At 38.3% G+C, this 25481-nt stretch overlaps 1 protein-coding gene across 2 annotated transcripts in view; it reads left to right on the forward strand.

Annotated features, from left to right (window-relative positions):
- The first annotated feature begins 6721 nt into the window (after positions 1-6721).
- LOC126184886 (TAR DNA-binding protein 43-like) overlaps positions 6722-25481 on the forward strand; it is a 75751-nt gene continuing 56991 nt past the window's right edge. For both annotated transcript variants that reach the window (XM_049927513.1, XM_049927514.1), the window contains exons 1-2: positions 6722-7063; positions 16483-16652. In XM_049927513.1, the coding sequence (XP_049783470.1) occupies positions 6826-7063; positions 16483-16652 (408 nt within the window). In that variant the 5' untranslated portion in view covers positions 6722-6825. The remainder of the gene's footprint in view (positions 7064-16482; positions 16653-25481) is intronic.

Here is a 25481-nt window from a genome sequence, read left to right on the forward strand (position 1 = left end):
GCAAAATTAGTCCGACAACATAAAACACTTGGGATCACCCTGACAGCATGCCCTATGAAAATGACGGCTTTAAATTGGAAAGTTGCAGCAGATAAAGTGCAAGGAGCCATTGTAAAGAATTTAACTCGATACATGAACCAAGTTCAAAGAACACAGTATATCAACTCAAGCATCCTTGCTAACGCTTATTATACTGCCCAGATGTTTCCAATGCTGAGAATGATAGCGAGGAGAATAATGTCCAAAATCACCAACTTTTTGTGGAGAGGTGCAGTGTTCAGAGTACCTGCTAAAGTAGCCACTTTAGATCCTAAAAATGGTGGATTAGGATTAACTGATATAACGGATAAAGCCTCTGCTCTTTTTATCAAAAGGCAAGTTAATTTAACAAGAGACTCGCAAGAAAGCATAACCAGCCAACTTTTCGAGATCATTAAACCTCCAAGCCTGCTTCCCCCGATTGCGGTGTCAGGGATTTTCTCTGCCTCGTGATGCCTGGGTGTTGTGTGATGTCCTTAGGTTAGTTAGGTTTAAGTAGTTGTAAGTTCAAGGGGACTGATGACCATAGCTGTTAAGTCCCATAGTGCTCAGAACCATTTGAACCATTTTTTTGCTTCCCCCGATTGACATGCAGAATATCAACAGTCGCTTACAGCATGTGAGGATTTTCTATGTTGAGTTTAGTTATGTCAGTGTCAAACTCAGGCAGTCCCGACACTTTACATCGAGAGTCATAATGCGGGAACGAAAGAAAAGCGAAGGAAGGAACAAAATAGAACGACAGTTTCCAAACATTGAATGGACTGAGACTTGGAAAAACATTAGTTATAATGTGCTCATGTCTAATATAAAAACGTCATGGTACAAGACAGTTAACAATATACACTCCTGGAAATTGAAATAAGAACACCGTGAATTCATTGTCCCAGGAAGGGGAAACTTTATTGACACATTCCTGGGGTCAGATACATCACATGATCACACTGACAGAACCACAGGCACATAGACACAGGCAACAGAGCATGCACAATGTCGGCACTAGTACAGTGTATATCCACCTTCCGCAGCAATGCAGGCTGCTATTCTCCCATGGAGACGATCGTAGAGATGCTGGATGTAGTCCTGTGGAACGGCTTGCCATGCCATTTCCACCTGGCGCCTCAGTTGGACCAGCGTTCGTGCTGGACGTGCAGACCGCGTGAGACGACGCTTCATCCAGTCCCAAACATGCTCAATGGGGGACGGATCCGGAGATCTTGCTGGCCAGGGTAGTTGACTTACACCTTCTAGAGCACGTTGGGTGGCACGGGATACATGCGGACGTGCATTGTCCTGTTGGAACAGCAAGTTCCCTTGCCGGTCTAGGAATGGTAGAACGATGGGTTCGATGACGGTTTGGATGTACCGTGCACTATTCAGTGTCCCCTCGACGATCACAAGTGGTGTACGGCCAGTGTAGGAGATCGCTCCCCACACCATGATGCCGGGTGTTGGCCCTGTGTGCCTCGGTCGTATGCAGTCCTGATTGTGGCGCTCACCTGCACGGCGCCAAACACGCATACGACCATCATTGGCACCAAGGCAGAAGCGACTCTCATCGCTGAAGACGACACGTCTCCATTCGTCCCTCCATTCACGCCTGTCGCGACACCACTGGAGGCGGGCTGCACGATGTTGGGGCGTGAGCGGAAGACGGCCTAACGGTGTGCGGGACCGTAGCCCAGCTTCATGGAGACGGTTGCGAATGGTCCTCGCCGATACCCCAGGAGCAACAGTGTCCCTAATTTGCTGGGAAGTGGCGGTCTTGGCGTGCATCCGTGCGTCGCTGCGGTCCGGTCCCAGGTCGACGGGCACGTGCACCTTCCGCCGACCACTGGCGACAACATCGATGTACTGTGGAGACCTCACGCCCCACGTGTTGAGCAATTCGGCGGTACGTCCACCCGGCCTCCCGCATGCCCACTATACGCCCTCGCTCAAAGTCCGTCAACTGCACATACGGTTCACGTCCACGCTGTCGCGGCATGCTACCAGTGTTAAAGACTGCGATGGAGCTCCGTATGCCACGGCAAACTGGCTGACACTGACGGCGGCGGTGCACAAATGCTGCGCAGCTAGCGCCATTCGACGGCCAACACCGCGGTTCCTGGTGTGTCCGCTGTGCCGTGCGTGTGATCATTGCTTGTACAGCCCTCTCGCAGTGTCCGGAGCAAGTATGGTGGGTCTGACACACCGGTGTCAATGTGTTCTTTTTTCCATTTCCAGGAGTGTAGTTAGCACGCAATCGGACTCTGTGAAACAAATTTATGTCAACAATGCCATCTAGTTGACACAATAATTCATAGATATACTTGCAGTGGTCACATGAATAGTTGGAAGTGGATCTGGAAGCAAATAGCTCTGATTACAAGAACATCCCCTGAGTATATATCGCTGTCATTGATATACAGGCCTGAAGCACGCTATTTCCCAGAAGCAAAAAATAGCGCTGTTTACTGGTTGCTGGGAAATTTTGTTAACTATGTCCATAACAAATTAGGATCCGATAGCATTATAGAGTTCAAGGTACACATGCTGTGTGAGTTCCACAAGAAAAAGTTCGGTAATATGTTAAAAATTGTATTTGAAAGAATGGGCATTGGTTAATATAAAAAAGAAGACTGTGTTGACAGTGATGTATTGTAGATACCTTAAGGATATTATTTAAGATTTTACAGTATATTTATGATGTGTGCTTTTTCTACTTCAGAGAGTAGTTTTTGGCATTTATAAGCTAATGTACAGAACTTATGTGACATTGAGATTGTGTGTCTAATAGTGTCAAAACACAAAACATTAAAGGTGCATTATTGGCTTATATTAGAAATTTCGAAATAGACAGTTTTTTATAGAAATGTCCTTATCGATTGGTTAAAACCATAAGATTCTAGCTGATAAATGTAATATTCAATGGCTGGCACATTGCCATGATCATTTTTGCACTGTGATGTGTAAGTCAGTTTCGCAGTGAAAGACTAGTTATATACGTAGATCTGATCACTTCAGATACTTAAGATTCAATTAATATCCAGAAAGTGTAGTTGGAAGGCTAGTCAACTTTATTATACATCTCCTTTCTGCCATTCTCAAGTATTTCAGAAATTGTCTAATATGATTATTAAATTGTTTTATATTTAAAATTATCCCACAAACTTGCTGATATCCATAATAAAGAACTAATTATGCTTCTGTAAATATTGGAGCTCATGTAATTCAAAGTGCAGATTTTTTTTCTTCAGGTTGATGTTTGAATGTCTTTAAAAAAAATTTTCTTGATGTTTAACTTAATTCTTTCTGGTAATTTAGTCAGTAACACAATCTTCTGTTGTCTTTCCTTAACGTCAGCGTAACTGAAATGATCAAACCGTTTTGATTAAATAACTTAATGTATGTATAACTTAGTATGTATTTAGAATGTGTAACGTTGTTTTTTTAATAAATGTTTTTATTTAAAAAAAAAAGCGGCCTGCGGCGCTGCTGTCATGAGCTGTGCGGCCGATCCCGGCGGAGGTTGAAGTCCTCCCTCGGGCATGGGTGTGTGTGTTTGTCCTTAGGATAATTTAGGTTAAGTAGTGTGTAAGCTTAAGGACTGATGAGCTTAGCAGTTAAGTCCCATAAGATTTCACACACATTTGAACATTTTTTTTTTGGAGCTGTTTCTCTGCTCGTCTCTTTTTATGTCTGAACTGCAACTGCTCACTTCATTGCAGGTTAGTTGGACCAACTGGCTGCCCAGTGCTGTCAAAGTTAAATGCGCCGGTAAAGCTGTTTTCCTGCATTATCGCTCAACTTATGTGCATGTAAGACAACATAAAACGTATCGTTATGATCGTTCTTGACTGGACTGAATACAGCTTGGCTTCCGCTGCACGTGAAACGAAATACAATGCGATTCAAGCAAACGCGAAGAATACATAGTGTAATGTGTAAATCAGGTTTATTCTTATGGTGAACACTTTATAAAAACATACGTAAGTTATCTCTGAACAACGAGTAATTTTTCATGAGAAAAGTGTTCCATTTCTTATTATCTCAAACGACTAATACTATACATTTCTGATTACAGAGGACTACGCAGACAAATTGGAATGAATCCGGTGTTTATCGCTGATGGCAGCACAAACGTCACTGTTGGTGGTTTCCTTCATTAAACTGAAGCTGAATTTTATCTTTAAGGAGCGGAACTTCATGTGGTTCTCTAGAAAAGTTCGTTTCTGACTAAAGTAGTTTACGAGTAGCTTTGCATTATTATGTAACATTCCTTTCAGTGGACTGAATCTGCCAATAACACAAAAACTATTGTAAGTATATTTCACACTCATGGAGGTGCAGAAGTATTTATTAATGTATTGCAGTTGACTGACATTGTGATATAAGCTGCTTAGCTTAATGAGTTTATTATTAGAGCAAGATCTATACTATCTGTATTTGCACTTGTCTGTGTTGAAATATTTTGAAAATTGGACAAACTGTTTTATAGTGCATAGTCTCAGTAGTAGTGACCTAGGAAATTTTTTAGCTAAAGACATTTCGAATGAAGAAATTGCTAGTTAAGTGCGAGCTGTGTTGCAGGAATTCAGGATTAATGATTATTGGCACTACTTTAGCACTGTACAACAGTGAGAGTTTAGAATACAAACTGTTTTTGCTGCCTGATTGCCATTAGTGTTTTTAATGATAAGTAAAAAGCAAATGAAAATTATCACTGCTAATGACAATTAGTTACAGAAGTATAGAAAATCGTCAAAACACATTTTTATGGTGAGAATCACAACAAAGCAAGTAATAGTTTGTTTCTTTATTACGATTTGTAAACTTACATAGGCTATGCCTCATCAAATGAATAATATTGTTTATCTTAAAATAATAACGATTATTAAAAAATTTATTATTTCATTAATTTCGATTTTGATGAAATTTGGTACAAATTCAACATATGAGAAACCTAATATTTGGTATGAAAGTAGAAGAACGTTGCGGCAACATAGTTTTTTTTCCATAATTTTCTGGAACAGCTCGGTCTAAGGCATTCGTGATTAGAAGTCACAGAGAATGATGTCGAAATGTAATATGTAATAAGGATTTTCAGGATTATTAGGAAGCTGTATTCCTTACCTCCTCAGCTGATTTTCATTCTCCTAAAATAAAGAAAAAAGTGACGGCCATCTGTGAGTATTGTTAACTTTCCTGCCACAACGTGGAATATCAGAACAAATGCCACAAGGCCGTGTCGTATACGTCACTTAGCTAAAAAAACTGTTTTCCCCTTATAAATCAAATTAATTTGGTTTGCATACGGTTTATAACACACATTAGCGCTATTTCCTCAACAAACGAAAACAAACAAGACGTGTTAGATCCGACACTGCATTGTTGTAAGAAGTTTATTTTTTACAGAAATTTTGCTGATCATGGCTGTATCCTGGTCAATTTGGCGATTTAGTCATTCATTACTGCCACATGTTGCGGAGCACAAATTGCAACTCTATTTTTACATTTTTCAAATGAGCGCTTTATTAACTTAAACAAATGCATTATAACCAAAACACGCGAATAGTACAAAGTAGAAGACTGTAAGCTTTCGCTGACTGTCACCAGAAAGCCCTACGATTTTCATACCCGAGGCCAGTCGAGAGCGTCCGATAGGCACCAAGATTTGGCCTCCCTAGACGTAAGTGCCTGGACTTTTATGAGTCTCCCCCCCCCCCCCCTCCCCCACCAGCAACCCCGTTTGTACCGGCTGGGCTTTTTTTACCTTTCACCACCTACGTTAGTACCCGCAGATAACCGATAGGTGTGCACTACTCGGAACTCTGAAATACTCTTGGTTAAACATATCTTCTGAACAACTTTACTTCGAATTTTAATGTTGAACACATAAAACATTACATTGGGACATCCGATCTATTGGTAGGCATGAAATATAAGCAAATTTAAAACTGCACAGAAAACTGCGTTGTATAACCAGTCATAATGATTATATGACACAGAGGACAAACACGATGGTACCGTTCAGTAAATTGTATGCAGTCTTACAGAGGTCAGTGTTGCTGACACTGGTTAATAATGCAGCTCTACCCTACCTTATTAAAAATTAGGTTTTCAGGTTTCTTCGGACCCAATGAAAAAGTTAGTTCGATTCGGATCACTATGATATTGTGGGTAGTGGGATATAGACCCAATAAGCAGTAGCAAATTATATTTTGAAACATGCAGAGATGAATTATGAAATCAATACTGAAATAACGCTATGTATTTATCATTTGATTTCTGATTGTACGTTGGCTGTATAACAATTATCATAACCTTTATACATTTTTAGCGCTCCATTTACGTTGTTAATCTTATACAGATATCTTTCATGTAACAGTACTGACAATTCTTTGGGATATTTTGATGATGACGCTACTGACAAGGAGTTTTGTTGTAGACTAGCAATACTAGGTGCTGTTGCTAGCATTGTATATATATTTATGGTCTCAAGACTCTAAAGTATTAATTTTATATAATAACAAACTGCGCATTCAAACTCATACATCTTGCCGTTCATAAGGGTTAATGTCGATTGCCTACCAAAGGTTGTTTTCGCAAAGACTGTGTAGAAATACAGTTGTGTGATTGCTGGCAGTGCTTGAGTGCTACATTCCATACTGTGTTGAAGATCTTTGTGCATCATTTCTGAAGGCACCCTAAGATGCTTATGTTAAACTACTCGACGATTAAACGACGCTGTTCTGCGCCTGAGTTGTGTTGTGATAAAGTGTAAAACTGACATAAAAGTGAATAATGAGCGCGTACTTACAGGTCGCAGAAGATGAAGGAGAAGAACCCATAGAACTCCCTACCGAAGATGATAGTACATTATTGCTTTCAACGCTAGCAGCTCAGTTCCCTGGTACCTGCGGTCTCAAGTATCGGAATCCAGAATCCCGGACAATGAGAGGCGTTCGACTCGTAGAAGGAAGGTTACACCCTCCAGAGAATGGCTGGGGAACAGGGGTGTATTACTGCGTGTTTCCTAAAGGTTAGTATATGAAGTATTGGCTTGAGTGTGTACAAACAGTACTTTCTCTCATTCTTGGCGAGAGTGCGCAGGTTCTGGTCATTTAGTTGGAGTAACGTGATGAGGAAGAATGTTTTTAATTATGTTTGGATTTGTTTTTGTCAGTGTCATAGTTTGTTACCAAGGATATTTACAAACAAACAAATCTACTGTGTGTTGATGTGTTTGACGTGGAATCATTTAAACTGCCTAGTTTACAACTGCCTGCTCCTATGTCACTTGTTAACAACCGAAAACTTTTTTTCAGTTTGTTGCCTACTTTATTTTAGTACGGTTCAAGTTGTGTAAACAAATAGTCTTACCCTTCGAAGTTGCCATTCAAGTTTCCAACCACTGTCCCGCTGTTCAGCGGCTTTATTTTCAAACTGCAGAAAACAGGTTGTTCAGCTGACGCAGCTAGTACCAATACCGCACAACCCAGAGTTATATGTATTCAGAGTGTAGACTTATTTGACTGTGTAACATTTTTGCAGAGTGCAACTGACGAACATAAAGTGACATGACGTTACATTTTCCGTTAATCTTTCATGCCTTATGTACTTCTCGGTGTGATGACGGACTTTGTGACATTCTTTTAAAACTTGTGGTCTTATGATGTGAAGGTATCTAATGAATGCCATAGTAAATTTAATTCGCTACAATTTGTTATTCTTCGCAAAAATTACGAGTTTTCACGGCGTGCTTACGTTAGGCTGATTGCAGTAGTGCTGTAAAGATGTATTTGCCAACTATGTTGTTTTGTTTTTGTTGTTGTTGATTTCTGTGGATCTGCTTGTAACAATACAACAATATTACTGATTCTGTACCTTGTAAATTCGCATTCGTGCTGCAGTCAGGTTAATGCATGTTTGGAAGTTATATTACAAAAGAGTACACTTTCAATTGATTCTGTGTAAAGTAAAAATAATTCTCTCAGAAGTTTCTGATCTTGCATTAAAAGTTATTTGTTCGATCCTAGATTATAATAGTTGTAACGGTGTTAACCAGCATTATTCAGTTGAGCCGGTCACTATCTTTCTTTGGTGACTGATAAAAAAAAAGGAAAAAGAAAGGGCACATGTAGTTGTAAAATGTAATCTCTCAGTATACATTATAAATTAACTTCAAGAATTTCAATGTGATTTAAAATAATTATTGACCAACTGCTCCATATATTAAAAATCTCATATAAATTATAGTATGTGTGTGTATAAATAAACAACTGTTGTATATCAGCAAACATTTAGGGTATATTTGAATGTGTTTTTGTGTGTATTAACCAAGCAGATTTTTGTAATAGATATGTTTTTCTTTGCATAAGTCTATGGAAAATTGCCTTTGTTCGTATTTAAAAGAGGGGAAATAACTAATATTGCATAGAACATCCAAAGTTGAAATGACAAAAGTATAACTGAGAATTTTCTCATGTCTAAAGGGTCAGTTTTCTTACAACACTGTGATGGTAAGATTACTAGCTTGTCACATATTAAAAATTCGGTATTTTGTAATATACTTTCCCATAGAGAAACAGTTACATTTGCCAGGTCCGATTGATATCTTTTCAGTCTGTTAATCCGCTGTTGGAAGTAGGTCACCCATACGTCATCATAGATGTGTGATCATAACACATCGACATTGTAAACTAACAAATGAATCCAGATATCTAGTTTGAAATCCACAAGCTTATTATCCCAATAGGCTTACACATATTGGCATTTGAGTAATTTATGAATGAACAGAATTTATTGTCAATATTGACCATTGCAAAAATGCTGTTTTCCAAATAAAGAAATAAATTAAACACTTATGTACTGCAAATGTTTTACTTGTTGTAAAGGGGTCGAAGAAAGAGAGAGAAATGGAGTAGGGTTGAGGGCAGTGAAAGTAAATACTTTATCTCCAACTTATGGCCTAAGAATTAATTTCGGGGGAATTGATGGATTAACCAATCCTCGCAACACAGCAGATTAAGGGAAGTGTTAAAAGGAGAAGCAATAATAATGATTAAATAATAGCTGAGGTGCTGTAATACACTGCTCAAAAGAAATAGGGGGACAGGACATTGGGCATCTGGCATACACCATTGATTGATTGTTGTTTTGGGCGAAGAGACCAAACAGTGAGGTCATTGGTCTCATCGGATTGGGGAGGATGGGGAAGGAAGTCGGCCGTGCCCTTTCAAAGGAACCATCCCAGCATTTGCATGGAGCGATTTATGGAAATTACGGAAAACCTAAATCAGGATGGCCGGATGTGGGATTGAACCGTCGTTGTCCTGAATGCGAGTCCATAATTGAGGACTGAGTATGTTACCAAATTATATCCTTATCTTTCAAGAATTAAGTACATGACAAAACATCACAATGTCCTTGTTCATTTACATAACAAGGATTGAAATGTCACAGAGGTGTCAAAAGTAGAAACAAACATTCATCACTCTGGCGCGCTGTTTGTTGGACTTTGAGAGTTTCAGTAACATGGGATGTGCCCTCCATGAGCATTTATCAGTTCTTGCCACCTACATGGCATGCTCCGTATAAGTCGACGGAAGTCACCCTGCAGTATCCTTTTCCATTCTTCAATGAGAGCCCTTGATGGATCTTGGAGAGTCTGTGGTGGAACAAGTCAATCACTAACACGTGTGTCGTGCTTGTCCCACTCATGCGCAACAGGGTTTAGGTCGGAACTCACAGTTGGGCGCACCATTAATTCAGTGTCCAGGTTTCACAAGACATGTATGGTGACACCCACCACGTGGGCCTTGGCATTATTGTATAGGAGAAGGAATGCAGGGCCACCGCCGTACGCAGCTGCCAACAGGATGTGTTCGATGTTCCACCTGGTGGGAAGGTGAACACGGACAACAATATCTGTACAGCTGTCAATAATGATGCCTTCCCACATCAACACAGAACCTTTGCCAGATCTGTTGATTTCCTGGACAATAATTGGCTAGTACTGCTCAAAATACATTTCTCCATGTGAACATGGCCAACTCCTTGCATCAGAGGAAATATCAACTTATCTGTGAATAACATGTTTTGCCAATAACAAAGTTGCCATTTGATGTGGTAGCACCAGACCTGAAGGCGAGATGTTGACTTATGAAGCGAATTCTCAAACAGCACACCTATGTCATAAGGTCCTTTTTTGCAACCTGTTCCAAATGGTCTAATTGGAAACAGCATCTGCAGTTGCCCTTCTGAGGCTGTCTTGCAGGGCTCTGGTGGTAGCAGTATGATGCCGCAATGCAGAGATGCTCAGGTATTGCTCTTCACATGGGATTGACACACATCAGCGACCTTGTTCTTTTTGCCTTGTGTACTGATCTGCCTCTTTGTATTGTGTCCACAACCTGTGGGTTACAGTTGGACAGACATTTACATCTGCAGTAACATGACAGAAAGTATATGCTTCTTGGATCAAACAGACTGCCCTTGCAACTTGTACTGTATTAAGATGTTGCATTGCATGTGCTTGGTTGAATACAATGTTAGTAAATAACTGCCGTCTGTGTACTTCACTAGAGAACACTGGACCACCAGTGCTCACTTCCTCCTGAGGGGTCACCTGATCCTGTAATGCATGACACAGTTGATAAGTGGGAAATGACTTAAATTGTTGCATACATGGAAAGCGAATATCTCAAGCTATGAAATAAAGTGACAGATACCGTCTGTATAAGAGAGATTTAACATACCTGATGTTGACACGTGTTCCCCTAATTCTTTTGTGCAGTGTAGTTGTTTGTGCAGGCATCGGTTATAATTTTCTCATTAAAATTTGGAGAATAAGAGAGTAGTTTGGTAATATAGTGGAAATAAATAATATTTTCAGAAAAATTGCAAGTTGATTAGCTAACTAGCTGAGAGGAACAACACAGACATTGCTTTAGTCTTTTCTGTATTGTCATTTTTATGCCCCCTTTTTTCCTACTTTTTTCCAGGAAATTTTCCTCTGAATGATTACTTCTTTCTATTTATTCCTCTGCATTTCTTTCCTGTTATGTTTCTGTGAGAGAGTGCTTACTTTTTATAAATCAAATGATGTCATACATCATAATAATATTCATGATATATGCAGTTGCTAACTGGGTGCGATACCTTATTCGTGCTGAGGACAATCACTTTTATTCATTGCTTGAAGTGCTGTCCAGTTGCTGCCTAGTGCTTACTTTTCTTTCAGTGTAGCCTCTCTTCTGGCAGGTATACTACCCCCCCCCCCCCCCCCTTCCACCTGGGAAATATATTCTTGGCAGGTTGGGATCCCATTCTACAAGGAGAGCTCCAATATTGGCAGGCATATATGTTGAGCAACCACAATCTAGTATCATGCTGGTATCCAAAACATCCGGTGAATGTATGGTTAGGTCCAAATCAAGATTCTGACCAAGCAGGCACATTACTAGAGTATTTTTTTGTTGCGATGTTATCACCTTGAATGCCACATGGTATACCTCAAAGTTCTTTCATAATGACATTTGCAGTTTTCATTAAGTAGATATTCTAATACCCTGCAATGATATTGGCATGTAAAGACCCTTCATCCCCTTTCACAAGAAATAACATACCTATTAACACTCACACCAGCAGATTTCAGTGAAGACGCTATTCACCAGATATCCCTCTAACCAGTTAGCCTTCATTAGAGTATCACATACTATAATGTAAGTATTTCATTACCACTAAAGAGGATTTTTCCCCAATTACTGCATATGTCATGTGAGGAAGCGTATGGCATGCATTAGTATCATTTGTCACTTTGTAAGAATGAGTTTCAAACTGCTTTCTGTTCATGAAAATATAGACTAAGTCTGTTTCCACTCCACTTCCAACTCAGCTTGTTAAGCTTAGAGAAATTCAAACTTTCTACATTGCTTTATCACATTGTGTGCATCTTATTATGTGGTCATATTACCAATAACATTCGCACTGTGGCCTGTTAAGTGCACCTGGGCTTTTGTTAGAAAACACACACACACACACACACACACACACACACACACACACAGAGAGAGAGAGAGAGAGAGAGAGAGAGAGAGAGAGAGAGAGAAGTTACACTTTTCTCAGCGAGCAATCAAATAAATTGAAAAGCTGTTTAGAACATTTTAACACCTTTTGACTTTATTTGATTTAGCAAAGACAGTGAAAATTGTGTCTATGTAATGTCATATTTGGTTTGTTTTAAGTCATTGTTTGTTGTACCAAGGGAGATGGCTCAGCAGTTAGTCAATGGCTATGGTCATACCGATTATGGTATACATTATCTCTCATAAGTCACAGTAGGCAAATGCTTGGAAAGTTGGTTCAAGATTCCATGATTGTTACATTTATCCCTCTGCCATCTGAGCTAGTGCTCTACCTCTAATGTCCCAATGTCAACTAACTGGTAAACTCTTAACTTTCCTTCTTTGTTATTGCTCTGTATGTAGGCTGTGACAGGCATTGGATTCAGCCATTTTTCTAAAAAATACTCAATACAATTAAATATTGCCATTGTTATTGAACTTCACACTTTGAGAAATACTACCTGACTTGCAATGCGAATGGCATGTGCGCTTGTGTGTGTGTGTGTGTGTGTGTGTGTGTGTGTGTGTGTGTGTGTGTGTGCCCTTCAGGTAAACAGAGCAAACATTGTAGAATCAAAAGGGAAGGAAGAGATGGAATAATTGAAACCTTAGACACCGTTTCACCAATTGTCAACTAAATTGTCACAATTCAACCTAACCTAGACCTCAGAATATGCTACAGAAAAGAATGACACTACAATTAATATTTCCGATTCATATTCATTAATTTTGCCAACACACGACACAAAGTTGCCCTTCAACCTAATGTAGAGTGCAGTGTACACTAGAGGTAAGAATGACAACACAGCTAAGATTTCATATTCACATTCATTGACTTCATCAACTCAAAAACATGAAGTCATCTTTCAGCCGGGTCTAGACCTTGGGCTACGTTACAGATTAGTCTGTCACCTCAGCCCACATTGTGAAAAATAATATTGATGCAAAAAAACATATTGTTACTATTGTGTTCTCTTTCTGTTTGTCTGCATGTGATGTTACATGCCACAGTATATAACATCACCGGATGAACCTGACATCTGGTATTGATAGTTCATTTGACCCAAACATGTGAGATAATGCCCACATCCTGTCTTTCAGTAGTTTCCTCTATTTTCATTTGTGCTAGAGGAGTGTCAGCTGTGACTCCAAAGGCTCTAGCTCATACAAGGGTTTCTGTAGGACAAAACCTCCTATCTATCCTCACTGCCAACCACATGCTACCAACTGGTGACTATTATTGCTATCATCAATTTTATTGGTGACTGACAGACATCATTGTAATGTGATAACCACTATTATGGTTTACACTACATTGTTAATGTTCAGCATATGTTAAAAATCAAATTTTTCTTTTATGAGCTGTTCTTATAAGAGGTGAAATTAACATCAGCTTCTTGAAAACTATAGGTCTGTAACTTTAAACCCCCCCCCCCCCCCCTTCCAGAGTTATAAGAGTGACTGACAGGAAAATGAAGTACAAACTTGGATACAACACAAAAAATATTAAAGGAAATTTAGCTGCTTCATCATGGATAGTAATAAACTGAGTAGTTAGTTAATAATTTTCATATGACATTTCAGTTTTTTATTAGAAAACTACAAATATGTCCACATGGAAAGCAGGAAAAGTGACAAAGGAAAACTTCTGGGGAGTTGGTTGTTTCTCAAATCTGTTTCACATTTACAACTCTCAAAGTTATGCAGCATAGTATCCTGCAAATATTTGTAAATAATAAATTTGACCCTTATTTTTTTTAGTTGTTATTACCATCAAATTTCAAACACTAGACCCACTAGTGCACCCTCTATGCGCTTCAGGAAATTTAATACATTACTGTCTGTCACATATCCTTACCATGTCACAAAAATATTATATTATAATTTTGTTACTTACAATAAGCCTTCCCTCAAGATGGGGTCTGACAATATTTTATACTGAATTTGTGGTATCCCATGACCACACAAGTAAGTATAACAGTCAAATGAAAACAAAACAGATGGGAAAAAGTAAGTACATGTTATTATTTCAGAAGTAATTGCTGTAACTGTTAATACATTTATCCCACCCTGAGACAAGATGTTCAGTGCCTTCATGGAAAAATGTTTGGGGTGACTATGGAATCATGACTGTACCCAGGCATGCATTCTTTGTCTGAAGCAAATCGACAGCCATGAATGTCTTTCTACAGGGCATAAAAAATATTGAAATCACATGGGGAGAGATGGGGAACGTATGGAAGAAGTGTAAGGTATTCCCAGTGAATCTTCTGCAGCATAGTGAAAACAAGCTAGAGAACATCTGAGCTTAGATCCAATCCCTCTCCACGTATTCTGTATTTTTGGGTAGCCTGAAGAAAAACATTTGCGGCCATTGATTTGCTTCGAAGATGCACCAGGATACAATCATAGTCCAATAGGCAGCCACAAACATTTTTACATAAGGCATTGAATGCCGTATCTCACAGTGGAATAAACGTGTTAACAGTTATAGCAATTAGTTTTGAAATAATAAACAGTTTACTTTACTTCCTTTTCTTCTGCCTCATTTTCATTTGACTGCTCCATTTAGCATCACAGACTCTATTACCATTTATCACATAGCCTCAAACAGGTGCTTGAACTTATCATGAAAAATTTTTGATCACAAACTGGTTCCCACTACACATCTGCTCACAGCTACAACGAGACTAAAGACTGCTGTACAAACTTCTCTGGAGATGACTGAGGCATGTTACTGTCATTTCAGAGTGAAGTGTGTCTTGTCAACTGCATCGGCTTCTGGTTACGTTTATGTACCACTGAAAATCAAGTAGTGAAATCAGCAGAAGCACATTTTTTACATTTTTTGGTGGCTCACAGTCAATATCATTTTTATCACTACTGGACTCGGGATGGGAAGTGAAGTATTTATTATAAATTGCCTGAGTATCATCAGGAATGTCAGCACCATTTGTAAAAAGTTACAAATCTGGAAAATAAACTTTCCCATCTATTGTATCAGCTGCACTGCTTAGACATAGGTAGTAAACTGGAGATTCCTTACTGGATTGTGACAGCCAACAGATAACATTTGTATGCATCCAGATATTTAACATACAGAATAAATCCACTGGTAGTATGCTAAGTATGTGTTATTTAACATTATATTCCAGCAGTAGGACACTCCCAAAATCATTTTGCATTAAACTACTTATGTAAGTATAACATTGCGATCTTATGGTGGTGTTTTGTTTTCACGTTACCTCCTGTAGCTTTCTTTTCGAAAATTTTATCGGACCCAGGGAGTGCTGTGATTGCTTCCACCATGTGATTCAAGGTTACCTCGAACAGAGAGAGCTGAAATCTAAAAATCAATGTTTCTCACTCACACTTGAGTTTTTTCCTTTTTCTGTAAAATCATGCTGAATGATTCATGGTATGCTTTCCAGGAGATAGTCACTTATAGCTATGTAGATATTTCATTGTTATCACATACTGTTACACAGTAATTGAGCACTTCAAACAGTTCATTGAAAGAGGTGTTACTGTGATATACATGTGTAGGCTGACAAACTGTTTATAGTAGTTTTTATTTGGAAAACAGCTAAAGCTTGAGTGGTCACTTTCATATCCCTCACAAATAATCACTTCTTGTCAAAGTATTGAGAATATACATACACAGTAGTATCTATACCATTCTTCACTCCAAAGTGTGGTAAAATTTTGCTTGACCTTTCATATGTTAGTTTTCATTGGGAATTTAACTAACAGGGAAACTAGTAGCATCACTTTTCAACAAGTGAGAGGCATAAATGATGACCTGGGTGTAATTTGACATTGTCTAATTTATTTTATTTGGGCTATTAAGTTTTGTGGCCCGTGAAGTGAATTCTAATAGATGCTGCGTTTCAACTGAATAGCATTGCACAAATTAATTATTTTATTCTGTCATGTTCCATGTCACAACAATTCAACTCAGGCTGTACGTTAGGACAGGCTAAATAGGTGGTGTGCTTTTCCAAAACCTTGAAGCACACATGTAGCTGAAGCACTTTTAATCCAAGAGACAAATTACAACAAACCGCTTTGTTGGGGGATGCTGTATTGAAACAAGTTGCACAGCAACTTTGGCACATCATAATCAAATGGGCCTGCTTACTAGTCACAGTTTTGTAATTTAATGATTCTTAACATTTGGAATTATTGCATAGAAACAAAAACATCCTGTTACTCAGGTGTTGCTCTTTGGTCCAGTGATAAACCTGGTTTCTCACGGTAGCTTTTTGGGAACTTTCAATTATTTGGCAATTTTCCAAATTTCCTTTGTCAAAGAAATTTTGTGGAATTGCAGAAAACAAGAGAAAATCTGATGATCATTTGGAAAATTCTACAGCAAAAACAAAAAGAATGGAGACAAAATTAAAGTGTTCGGATCTCATAGTGCTCGGATTACCTTGGAAGACGACCGAACAGCAGTTGCGAGAATATTTTGAATCCTTTGGCGAAGTACTTATGGCACAGGTGAGTTATAGCTTTTGATTTATTTTTAAAGTCTAGGTGAATGATGATAAAGCTTCATTTGTCAGATTGGCAATACTGATAGCAGCCATTAGATGTTCTCATTTAAAGCAACTATGAAGTGTGTTAAAAAGTATATTCACTGTAACTATTTTAAATATCTATAGAGTTGAAGAATGGTAAGTAATTACCTCTGAAGTAATCGGGCAGAAGCCACACACTGTATGTCCTACTGTTGCCTCTGTTGGACTGAATGTGAAGTTCACTTTTTAACATCATCTGTGTTGTTATCCTTCCAACATTAACATGTGCTTCACCTTTAAAATTGGAGAAGACCTTGGGTCATAGCCTGACAATCATTTCCGTATTGTTATGTCCCCTGCTCACTGTGGACAAATGCTATAGTATGTGTTTCGCATTAGTTCAAATGAAATAGTGCAGGAGTTTCTGTTAATTATCACTTCATGTAATGGCTGAAGCAAATAAACATGCTTCAGCTCAGGTCTTTAGCATTATGTGAAACTTCAGAACATGTTGCTCCAGGCACTTGTACGTTTTTTAGCACACATTGGCATTTAGATATTATTCCTTTCACTGAACTTTTAGGAGGCATCTTTTATCTCCATAGTATCAGTGGTGATGGAAGGAGCCAGGTGTTCATAGTCATGTTACAGTATGTGTTTTGTGACAGGATTGTATGAATACTCTTGGCAGTACACTGATCAGTCAGAACATTATGACCACCTACCTAATAGTCGGTATGTCCACCTTTGGTATGATAACGGTGATGACACATTATGGCATGGAAGCATTGAGGCCTTGGTAGGTCACTGGAGGGAGTAGGCACCACATCTGCAGGCGCATGCCCCCCCCCCCCCCCCCCCACACACACACACACTAATTCCTGTAAATTCCGAGGAGGACGGCAATGAGCTCTGATGCAAAGTTCAGTCACATCCCAGATGTGCCCGATCAGGTTCAGATCTGTAAAGATAGAGGGCCAGCACATCAATTGTAAATTGCTCCTGTGTTCCTCAAACTCCATCACACTCCTGGTGTGGTGGTATGTCACATTGTCTTGTTGAAAAATGCCACTGCTGTCAGGAAACATGATCTTCATGAAGGGGTGTATGTGGTCTGCAACCAGTGTACGATACTCCTTGGCTGTGATGGTGCCTTGCATGAGCTCCACTACATCCTTGGATGCCCACATGAATGTTCCACAGAGCATAATAGAGCCACCGCCAGCTTGTCTGCATCCTGCAGTACAGGTGTCAAGGAGCTGTTCCCCTGGAAGACGATGGATTAGTGCTCTCCCATTGGCATGATGAAGAACATATTGGAATTCATCAGACCATGCAGTGCTCTGGTATTGCACTGACATCCAGTGCCTATGCTCACGTGCCCACTTCATTTGCAGTTGCTGATGTCATGGTGTTAACATTGGCACATGCACGGATCGTAAGCTGCAGAGGCCCATTGTTAGGAGTGTTTGCTGCACTGTGTGTTGAGACACACTTGTACTCTGCCGAGCATTAAAATCTGATGTTAGTTCCACCACAGTTTATTACCTGTCCTGTTTTAACAGTCCGCCCAGCCTACAGTGTCCGACATCTCTAATGAGGGGTGGCTCCCCAACCACACAACTCCTGTATGTGGTTTCACCAGAGCACTCATTGGACACCCGACAAATCATACAGTTTCCGAAATGGTAATGCAGGTCTCTGGACCAACACAATCTGCCCACAGTCAAACTCGTATAGATAGTACACCTTCCTCATTCTACACATGGACAGCATGTTCACTGATATTACCTACTCTGTCCATGTATGTGACTTCCAGTCATTCTCTGCCAGGTGATGCTGCTGTCGTCTACATGGGTTCATATTGATAGTAGGTCGATGGTCATAATGTTGTGACTGATCAGTGTATATGGCATTTAATTTTTACAGAAACCTTTTTGATAGTTTTGTTGATAAAGGAAACAGGTGTTAGATATATCGTCGGTTATGTGACACTTTGGAACATGTTTCTTCATGTACTTAGGTGCTTTTTTTCAGTGCATATTGGCATTTAGGTATTAGTCTTTTCACTGGGCTCTTTAAGAGGCATTTTGTCTGTAGATGGTGTCAGTGGTGTTGTGAGGAGCCCATTGTCGAGTCATGTTACAGTGTGTGTTTTGCAACAGGATTCTATGAATACTCAGTCAGTATGAGGTATTAAGTTTTTTACAGAAACCCTTTTGATAGTTTTGTTGATAAGAGAAACAGATATTAGATATGTCATCGGTGAAGAAACAGCTCCATTAAGTAGCAAAACACATATTTTACACTAGATACAAGTAACTGTCTAGAATACCTGACGCATTTCATAGAGACGCTAAATATGCATTGTACCACTAGAATGAAATTTCGGATCATATTAAAAAGTTTCACATCAAATCAAAAAATGAACCAAAGAAAGTACTCTTTAGTAAGCTTAACAACGACAGTTATACGGAAGAACTGTCTACGTTTCTGTGGTAGGGTATGTTACCCAGTATTTTTTGCAAGTCTCCTATGTGACTTACCACTTTTATGTTGTTTGTTGGGGCTGAAAAAGCTAATAACACTATCATTTTGGAAATATTATTATTATTATTTTTTAATTGAGAGGCTTCACACAAACAATTTCAAATACACATGCTCTTCACATAATTCTGATAGTATAACTTCTTTTCTTCAAGGAAAGAGCTGCCAAATGTCATTCAAGCAGCAATAAAGAACTACACTGCAGTGCTATTCCTGAATCAATAACTTCCAAGATGATGACCATTCGTAAGGGATGTTGTAATAGCAGTGGCAGTCCTGAGGAACAATCGCATTCTGGTTGTAAATGATATCATTTGAAGTTCTTGATTTTCAACCTTGTTTTGTGTAGTTTTGGGAAGCGGACTTTTCTAAGAATTTTTCTCAGACTCCTTGATATTTCTTGCCACACTTTGTTGATAGTGCCCTTGTAGTAAATAATACCATTTAGAGGTACTGTATCGCCATCAGGTCTATAACTGTAGGTTCGTTTTTTACAACTTCCCATGCCTAACTGAGTCACACAGCCACAACCTATTCTCTGCATAAATTGTGAAAAAGAAGTGACATAGGTAATGAACTTCATAAGGCCATGGCTTTTTTCACACCTCTTTATATATCAAGGCGTATTAGCTAGGAAGTGTAACTTCGTATCCTTTAAGCTTGCGCACTATGGAACTATGAACTGGACCATGTTCCATCTGAGTATGACATTTCTCCAAAAACTTTTGCATAATCAATACTCCTGTATTAATTGCTGGTCTTAAAAGAGCATTTGATAATGTTACGTTTCTGTTCTGATATGTGGAGCTGCCAGTATACAAAATGAATTGGGTGGGGTCCTCCTCATAGTTTTGGAGTGCCCACGATACATGAGGCAAAACTTGATGCAACCAATTCACCTTGTGTTTCATTGAACCAGTAACATACTGCTTCAAGACTTTCTAAGTTATGACCAGCCAAATTTGTTTTATGATGAATTGCAGTTGCCTGTAGAAATAAAGCTACTTTCACAGCGTGGAAGTCCATGATGTACATTGAGCAGGGCTTCTGCTGGGCATCTTTTTGAAAGCCTTACCTGCTCTCTCCATTCTGCGTGCTACTTCCACATGTCTTCAGTCAAGTTTCTGAGCCTGTCACAAGTAACACAGGTCTTTCATGGAGGAAAATAAGGTAAGGGTGCCCTCTTCAAAAATCAAGTTAAAGGTGGCCCAACTTAATGGTGGCACCTTCTCTGTATTACATTTTTCCTTTTAGAATCCATACAAATCTTTGCATTGTAGAACAGGCTTGATGTACAGCTTGGAGGAGGGTTTCCTGCAGTAGTGCAATGGGAATTTCACGAAACAGTCCAGGAATTCTTTTATGGAGGTTCTTTTATCTTTTTTTCTTAATTTGTTTTATGATGATTCTGAACCAGGGCCCATGTGTGGAATTATTGAGTCAGTATCGAAAAGTTCATTCTTTAATCCCAAGAGTATTGAGAAAAATCTTTTTGCATACTTTGTTTTCTGTCATTCCTCAAATGATAAATCATTGTGCTTTTCTCCTGGATTTGCCAGTAAACTTCCGTGGACATTTGGTTGGAATTATGTCCACAAGACTGATTACATGCATCTTCCTCGATCCCATGACATCGTTTCCCAGAATGTGTTAAATATTGCCTTCCTACCACTAGTAGAAAATTGATAACACTTCATTTGAACAGATAATTGACATGTCATTGAAGTACATTTTTGTGCCTCTCTTTGAAGTATTTTGAGTAATTTTGCCACTTTGAATTTTTTGTTAGATCCAATATACGTTGGCCATGCATTCTCAGTATTTTATTGGTGCTTTTCTTTCAATCTTCGATACAGGCTTTAGATTTCCATTTTGTGTCAGTAAATAGGTTACCATAAAATTCTTAATCTCTTCTTTTAACATCCTTGCTTCTGTCATCTTAGAATAATTTATCTGAATTTTCTGGTGAACAATTAGTACCATCCTGCTGCAGTGAGTGTGAAGAAGTACTGTCATCTCCACTGATAGCTGTGATTACTGTATCATTTTTAGCATTCTTGCTTACGACCAGCAAAGTTTCTAAATAAAAAATTGTAAATCAACTTAATAAGATCAAAGTTGAAGCTCAAATTCATGTTAATGTTTTGAACATGCCTGTGCTCAGCAACGTTGTCAGATTTGTGTATTTATGATGGTGATGATGATGGTGATGATAATAATAATAATAATAATAATAATAATAATAATAATAATAATCACAATAATCACAAGAAAAATTACCAGTATCATTAGATGGCCCAAGAAAAGTGACTGAGAACCCCACTTATGAAATTATTTCTCCTATGCATGTAACTTCAATGTTACCACTGTTCTCACCTATTATTTATTCTGCACTTGCTAGAGAAGCTACAGTTAACAGAATATTTTTAAAATCTTTGCAGAAATGACTATAGCACATAATGAGTGAAGTTTGGCATTCTGATTTACATTACAGTAAAGCAGCTGTGATGTTGTTAATGTCCTTAGTTTTAGTGGATTGCTGTTGATGTGGAGTAAATAATAAAACAGTTTTGTTACTGCGGTCAATCACGCACAGGAATCTCTTCTTTAATACACTAATTTCAGCTGAGAAACATTTTGTTCCTCAGTAAAAAGATCATATTGTAAAATGCTGTCCATCTTCGTGTACTGAAGCTACAACCAAGGAACCAGTTTTGAACACTGGGTGCTACATTGTAAGCAATAACAATGTACTGTGGCTGCTTGGGTTTTTGCATTAACCACATTCAAAATACACTAGTTATGTGGTATTTCATTCTTTTGCAGTTACACTTTATTTCCATTTTTTTCCTACGCCACAAATGTGGTTATTGTTTTAGTGCACTTCCTTTATAAATTTCAGAAATTGTGCTTTGGTGGTGGTGGTGGTGGCGGCAAAGTAAAGACTAACAGACATTACAGTACTTCACTTGTTAGTTAATGCGGGTCATCAGTGATTAAGTACACTCTCAGAATTTAATTTAAGTCATAAATGATTAAAAGTTCAAAAAATAAATATTGTGAAATGAGAGTAGACAGGGCTAAGTTACATGCTCTTTCTTACCTTATTGCTTGCGAGCAAATGAAGAAATACAATGAAAATTGGTAAACACAATTATTTATCAAGGTAATTTATTTTTACAATTAACTAATTTAATTTAAACTCTCTCAAGATGCTTTACTATCATTTAATAATTACAGGATTACCTCATATTATTTAGCAACTCTCTCTGTTAACATTTGCACCTGTTTCATTTGTTGGAAGAAGTGACTGCTGCTTGTAAGTTATTGTCAGTCATATCAATACAGTTGTAGAACACCAGGTTCTCCAGAGCATGTTCAATGTTTGTTGAAACCATCAAAGTTCCCTACTTGTAAATACATCCATGTTTTTGTGGATGGCGATCAACATTGATACCAAATCACTGGAGGATTACAGGGTTTTGTCTGTTCCACTTAGGCATTGCCTTACTATCTTCATTAGGTATCAGTGACTTTTTGGAAGGGAAAGGGGGGGGGGGGGGGGTACAGTTCATCCATCCCAGTTGCCACGCTCATCACTTCTGTTGTGGATGAACACTTAATTTTAAGATTCTCATTGAGTCTTCACTTTGTTTCTGATATGTCTCTGCCTAAGTGAGATATGGTACTGACATTCTGGTTATTGCTTGTTAAAAAAAAAAAAAAATGGCTAGACTGAATCAGTTTGAAACTTGCTCAGCAGGATGTACACCATGTTCAATTCCCTGCTTCAGTCTTTAGTTACGTGCACTAATCTATGAATAGTTAGTGAAAATGCTGCATATCATTCAGTAAGTTTAAACTTCTCCATTTGTCTCGCCACCTATAAATGTATTTTGTACTGTATGTTTTGTGCTTTGTTGGTCAAAGGCTTCTTTGTGCATATCATCTTTGTGTAAATTAACTTCACTAGTGTTTTCAAGTTGACTGTGCTCCATCAACTCTCGATTCTATTTAAAAATCGATTGTACCCTCCTAGTTAGCTACATTATGAAGCAACCCCAACACCGCCAAACTATATTCCACATATTTACTGAACACTCAGATAACGAGTTCAACATTTTGTCTTTTTGAAGGTAAAGACCAGTGAGTTACTGAGATCCCATACACATATTGCATCAATATTGGGTTCTCTGTAGCATATATTTCCCAAATTGCAAAAAATATGCATAATCTGAAGTACCAGGATAATCGAAATGACAAAGCATCTGCCTATGTTTCTTCAGCTTTATCCAGTTGTTTCGTATGCTCTTATTAAGTACATTCACTGTCGTGTAGAAAGAACAATTGTTGAGTCCTGTCTAGGAAATTTGTCATGTCTGTGTAAAATGTGTGATAGATTTCCTGTTGATATCACTAATATGTGTAACATGTGAAAGAATCTTAAATCCAGCTGCATCTACAGACACCACTAATGTTCTTAACACATTAAACAAGTTTTCTGAATTTATTTTCCTAACAGGCACTATATCTAAATCATTTTTGAAATAAAAACCAGGACAATCTATCCATATGTATGTAAGTGTGTGTGTTTCTGTTAGTGAGTTGCCTTTTAGACACCCTTGGCCACCCTTGGCCATACTTGGCCGTTTGTCACTGTATCAGCTGTATCCATAAGCCTTAAACAATATTTCCTCCTTTGTAATCTGGATAAGGCTTAATGTGAATCCCAATTACCACTGTCACAAATAGTTTGTATTTTGGCAAACTTGAGACCCACTTCACATTTAAAAAAAGTGGGGATTGCTTGGGTTCACATTTTTTATTCAACTAAACTTCCTTAAATAATGTAGATGAGGTACAATGATAGTGTCAGAAGATTTGAAAAACTTGTTAGCATGTGGAGATATTGTAAACAGTGTCGAACAAGCAATAACAAACTGTGAATAAAACCTATGATGAGACTTGGACTGAGCATATTACTTGGGTGCTTTACAATCTCTAACTTGGGTTGTCTCAAGAGTAGTGTGCAAAAATGCTGTGTTCAAGTCACTGTGCATCCCAGTAATTATACATGTACACTTTTTCAATCGATCCTCATATTGAACAAAAAATTAAAGTTCCTGCAAACTATTACATACACAATATCATGTGGAGATTTTTTCAAAGTCAAAATACAGTAACACTATACAGTCTCTTTTTCACAATTGTACTTCTCTGTTCGTTTGCTGAATTTTTTGCAGTGCTATCATAATGACATTTTCTCATTGTGTTGAAATGTGTCTGATTTGTATGCTGTGCTCAAAGCATCTGCTTGCAGTATCTCTCCCCTTTGATGATGTTCTTATTCATCATCATCTTGTCTTGGGCATAAATAACTGCTGCAGTTTTATATTAAATAGGATACTGCTACTGAAAAGTAGGAGGTACCTTCTGCCATGTGTTTCACAGTGGTTTATCAGTTTTCAGACAAAATTACACAAATTAAAAAGCAAATGATAATATCAAACTGTTCAGTTTGCAGAAAATAATCATCCAAATCTATTGCTGCAGAGGATAACCTCACGGAACTAGAAAAGATATATTTTGTAAGCAGTAGAAAACCTAGTTTACACATCCACATATTTGAGTTGTGTTGTGAAGCAGGCTATGGAGTCCTAAAGTCACAACACATTTTTGATAAACAAACTGGCTAGTTAATGGTTTACGGCAAAGTATGCTTGGTGGTAAACATTCCCTGGAAGAGAAATTTAATAACTTAAAATTTAATCTATGATTATTATCAAATGCAAAATTCATATTCACAAATCATAGAGAGTTTTTGGTACTGTTTAATATGGCTTCAATCATCAACATTAGTCCATTTACCCATTGCAGAGTGTCGTGACCTCATTTCTTAAGTTACTGATTCTTTGACTTGATGTCTCCATTCTCCATCCACTGCTCTTCTTAATGTAATGTGAAGAGATAACTGGTAATCTTCCTCACTTAAACCAACTGTCACTGCTCTTCCTTATGGTCGTCTGCCTTCAGTTTCATCTTACATGTTGATCTTTTCTAAATTATCTCATTCTTGTTTCAAAATGTGCCCAAGGAACTGGAAGTATCTGTGATTGACACAGGAAGATAAATTTCTTGTGATGTTAAATTCCTCTATAGTGGAAATGTGGTTCTTCTTCGTGTCCATGATACGTGTAACATCTTATGCCAGCACCACATCTCAAAGGCGTCAATTCAGCTCTTGTTACTATCTTTCACAGTC

Source organism: Schistocerca cancellata, chromosome 4 (genome assembly GCF_023864275.1).
Source record: "Schistocerca cancellata isolate TAMUIC-IGC-003103 chromosome 4, iqSchCanc2.1, whole genome shotgun sequence".
Lineage (NCBI taxonomy): Eukaryota > Metazoa > Arthropoda > Insecta > Orthoptera > Acrididae > Schistocerca > Schistocerca cancellata.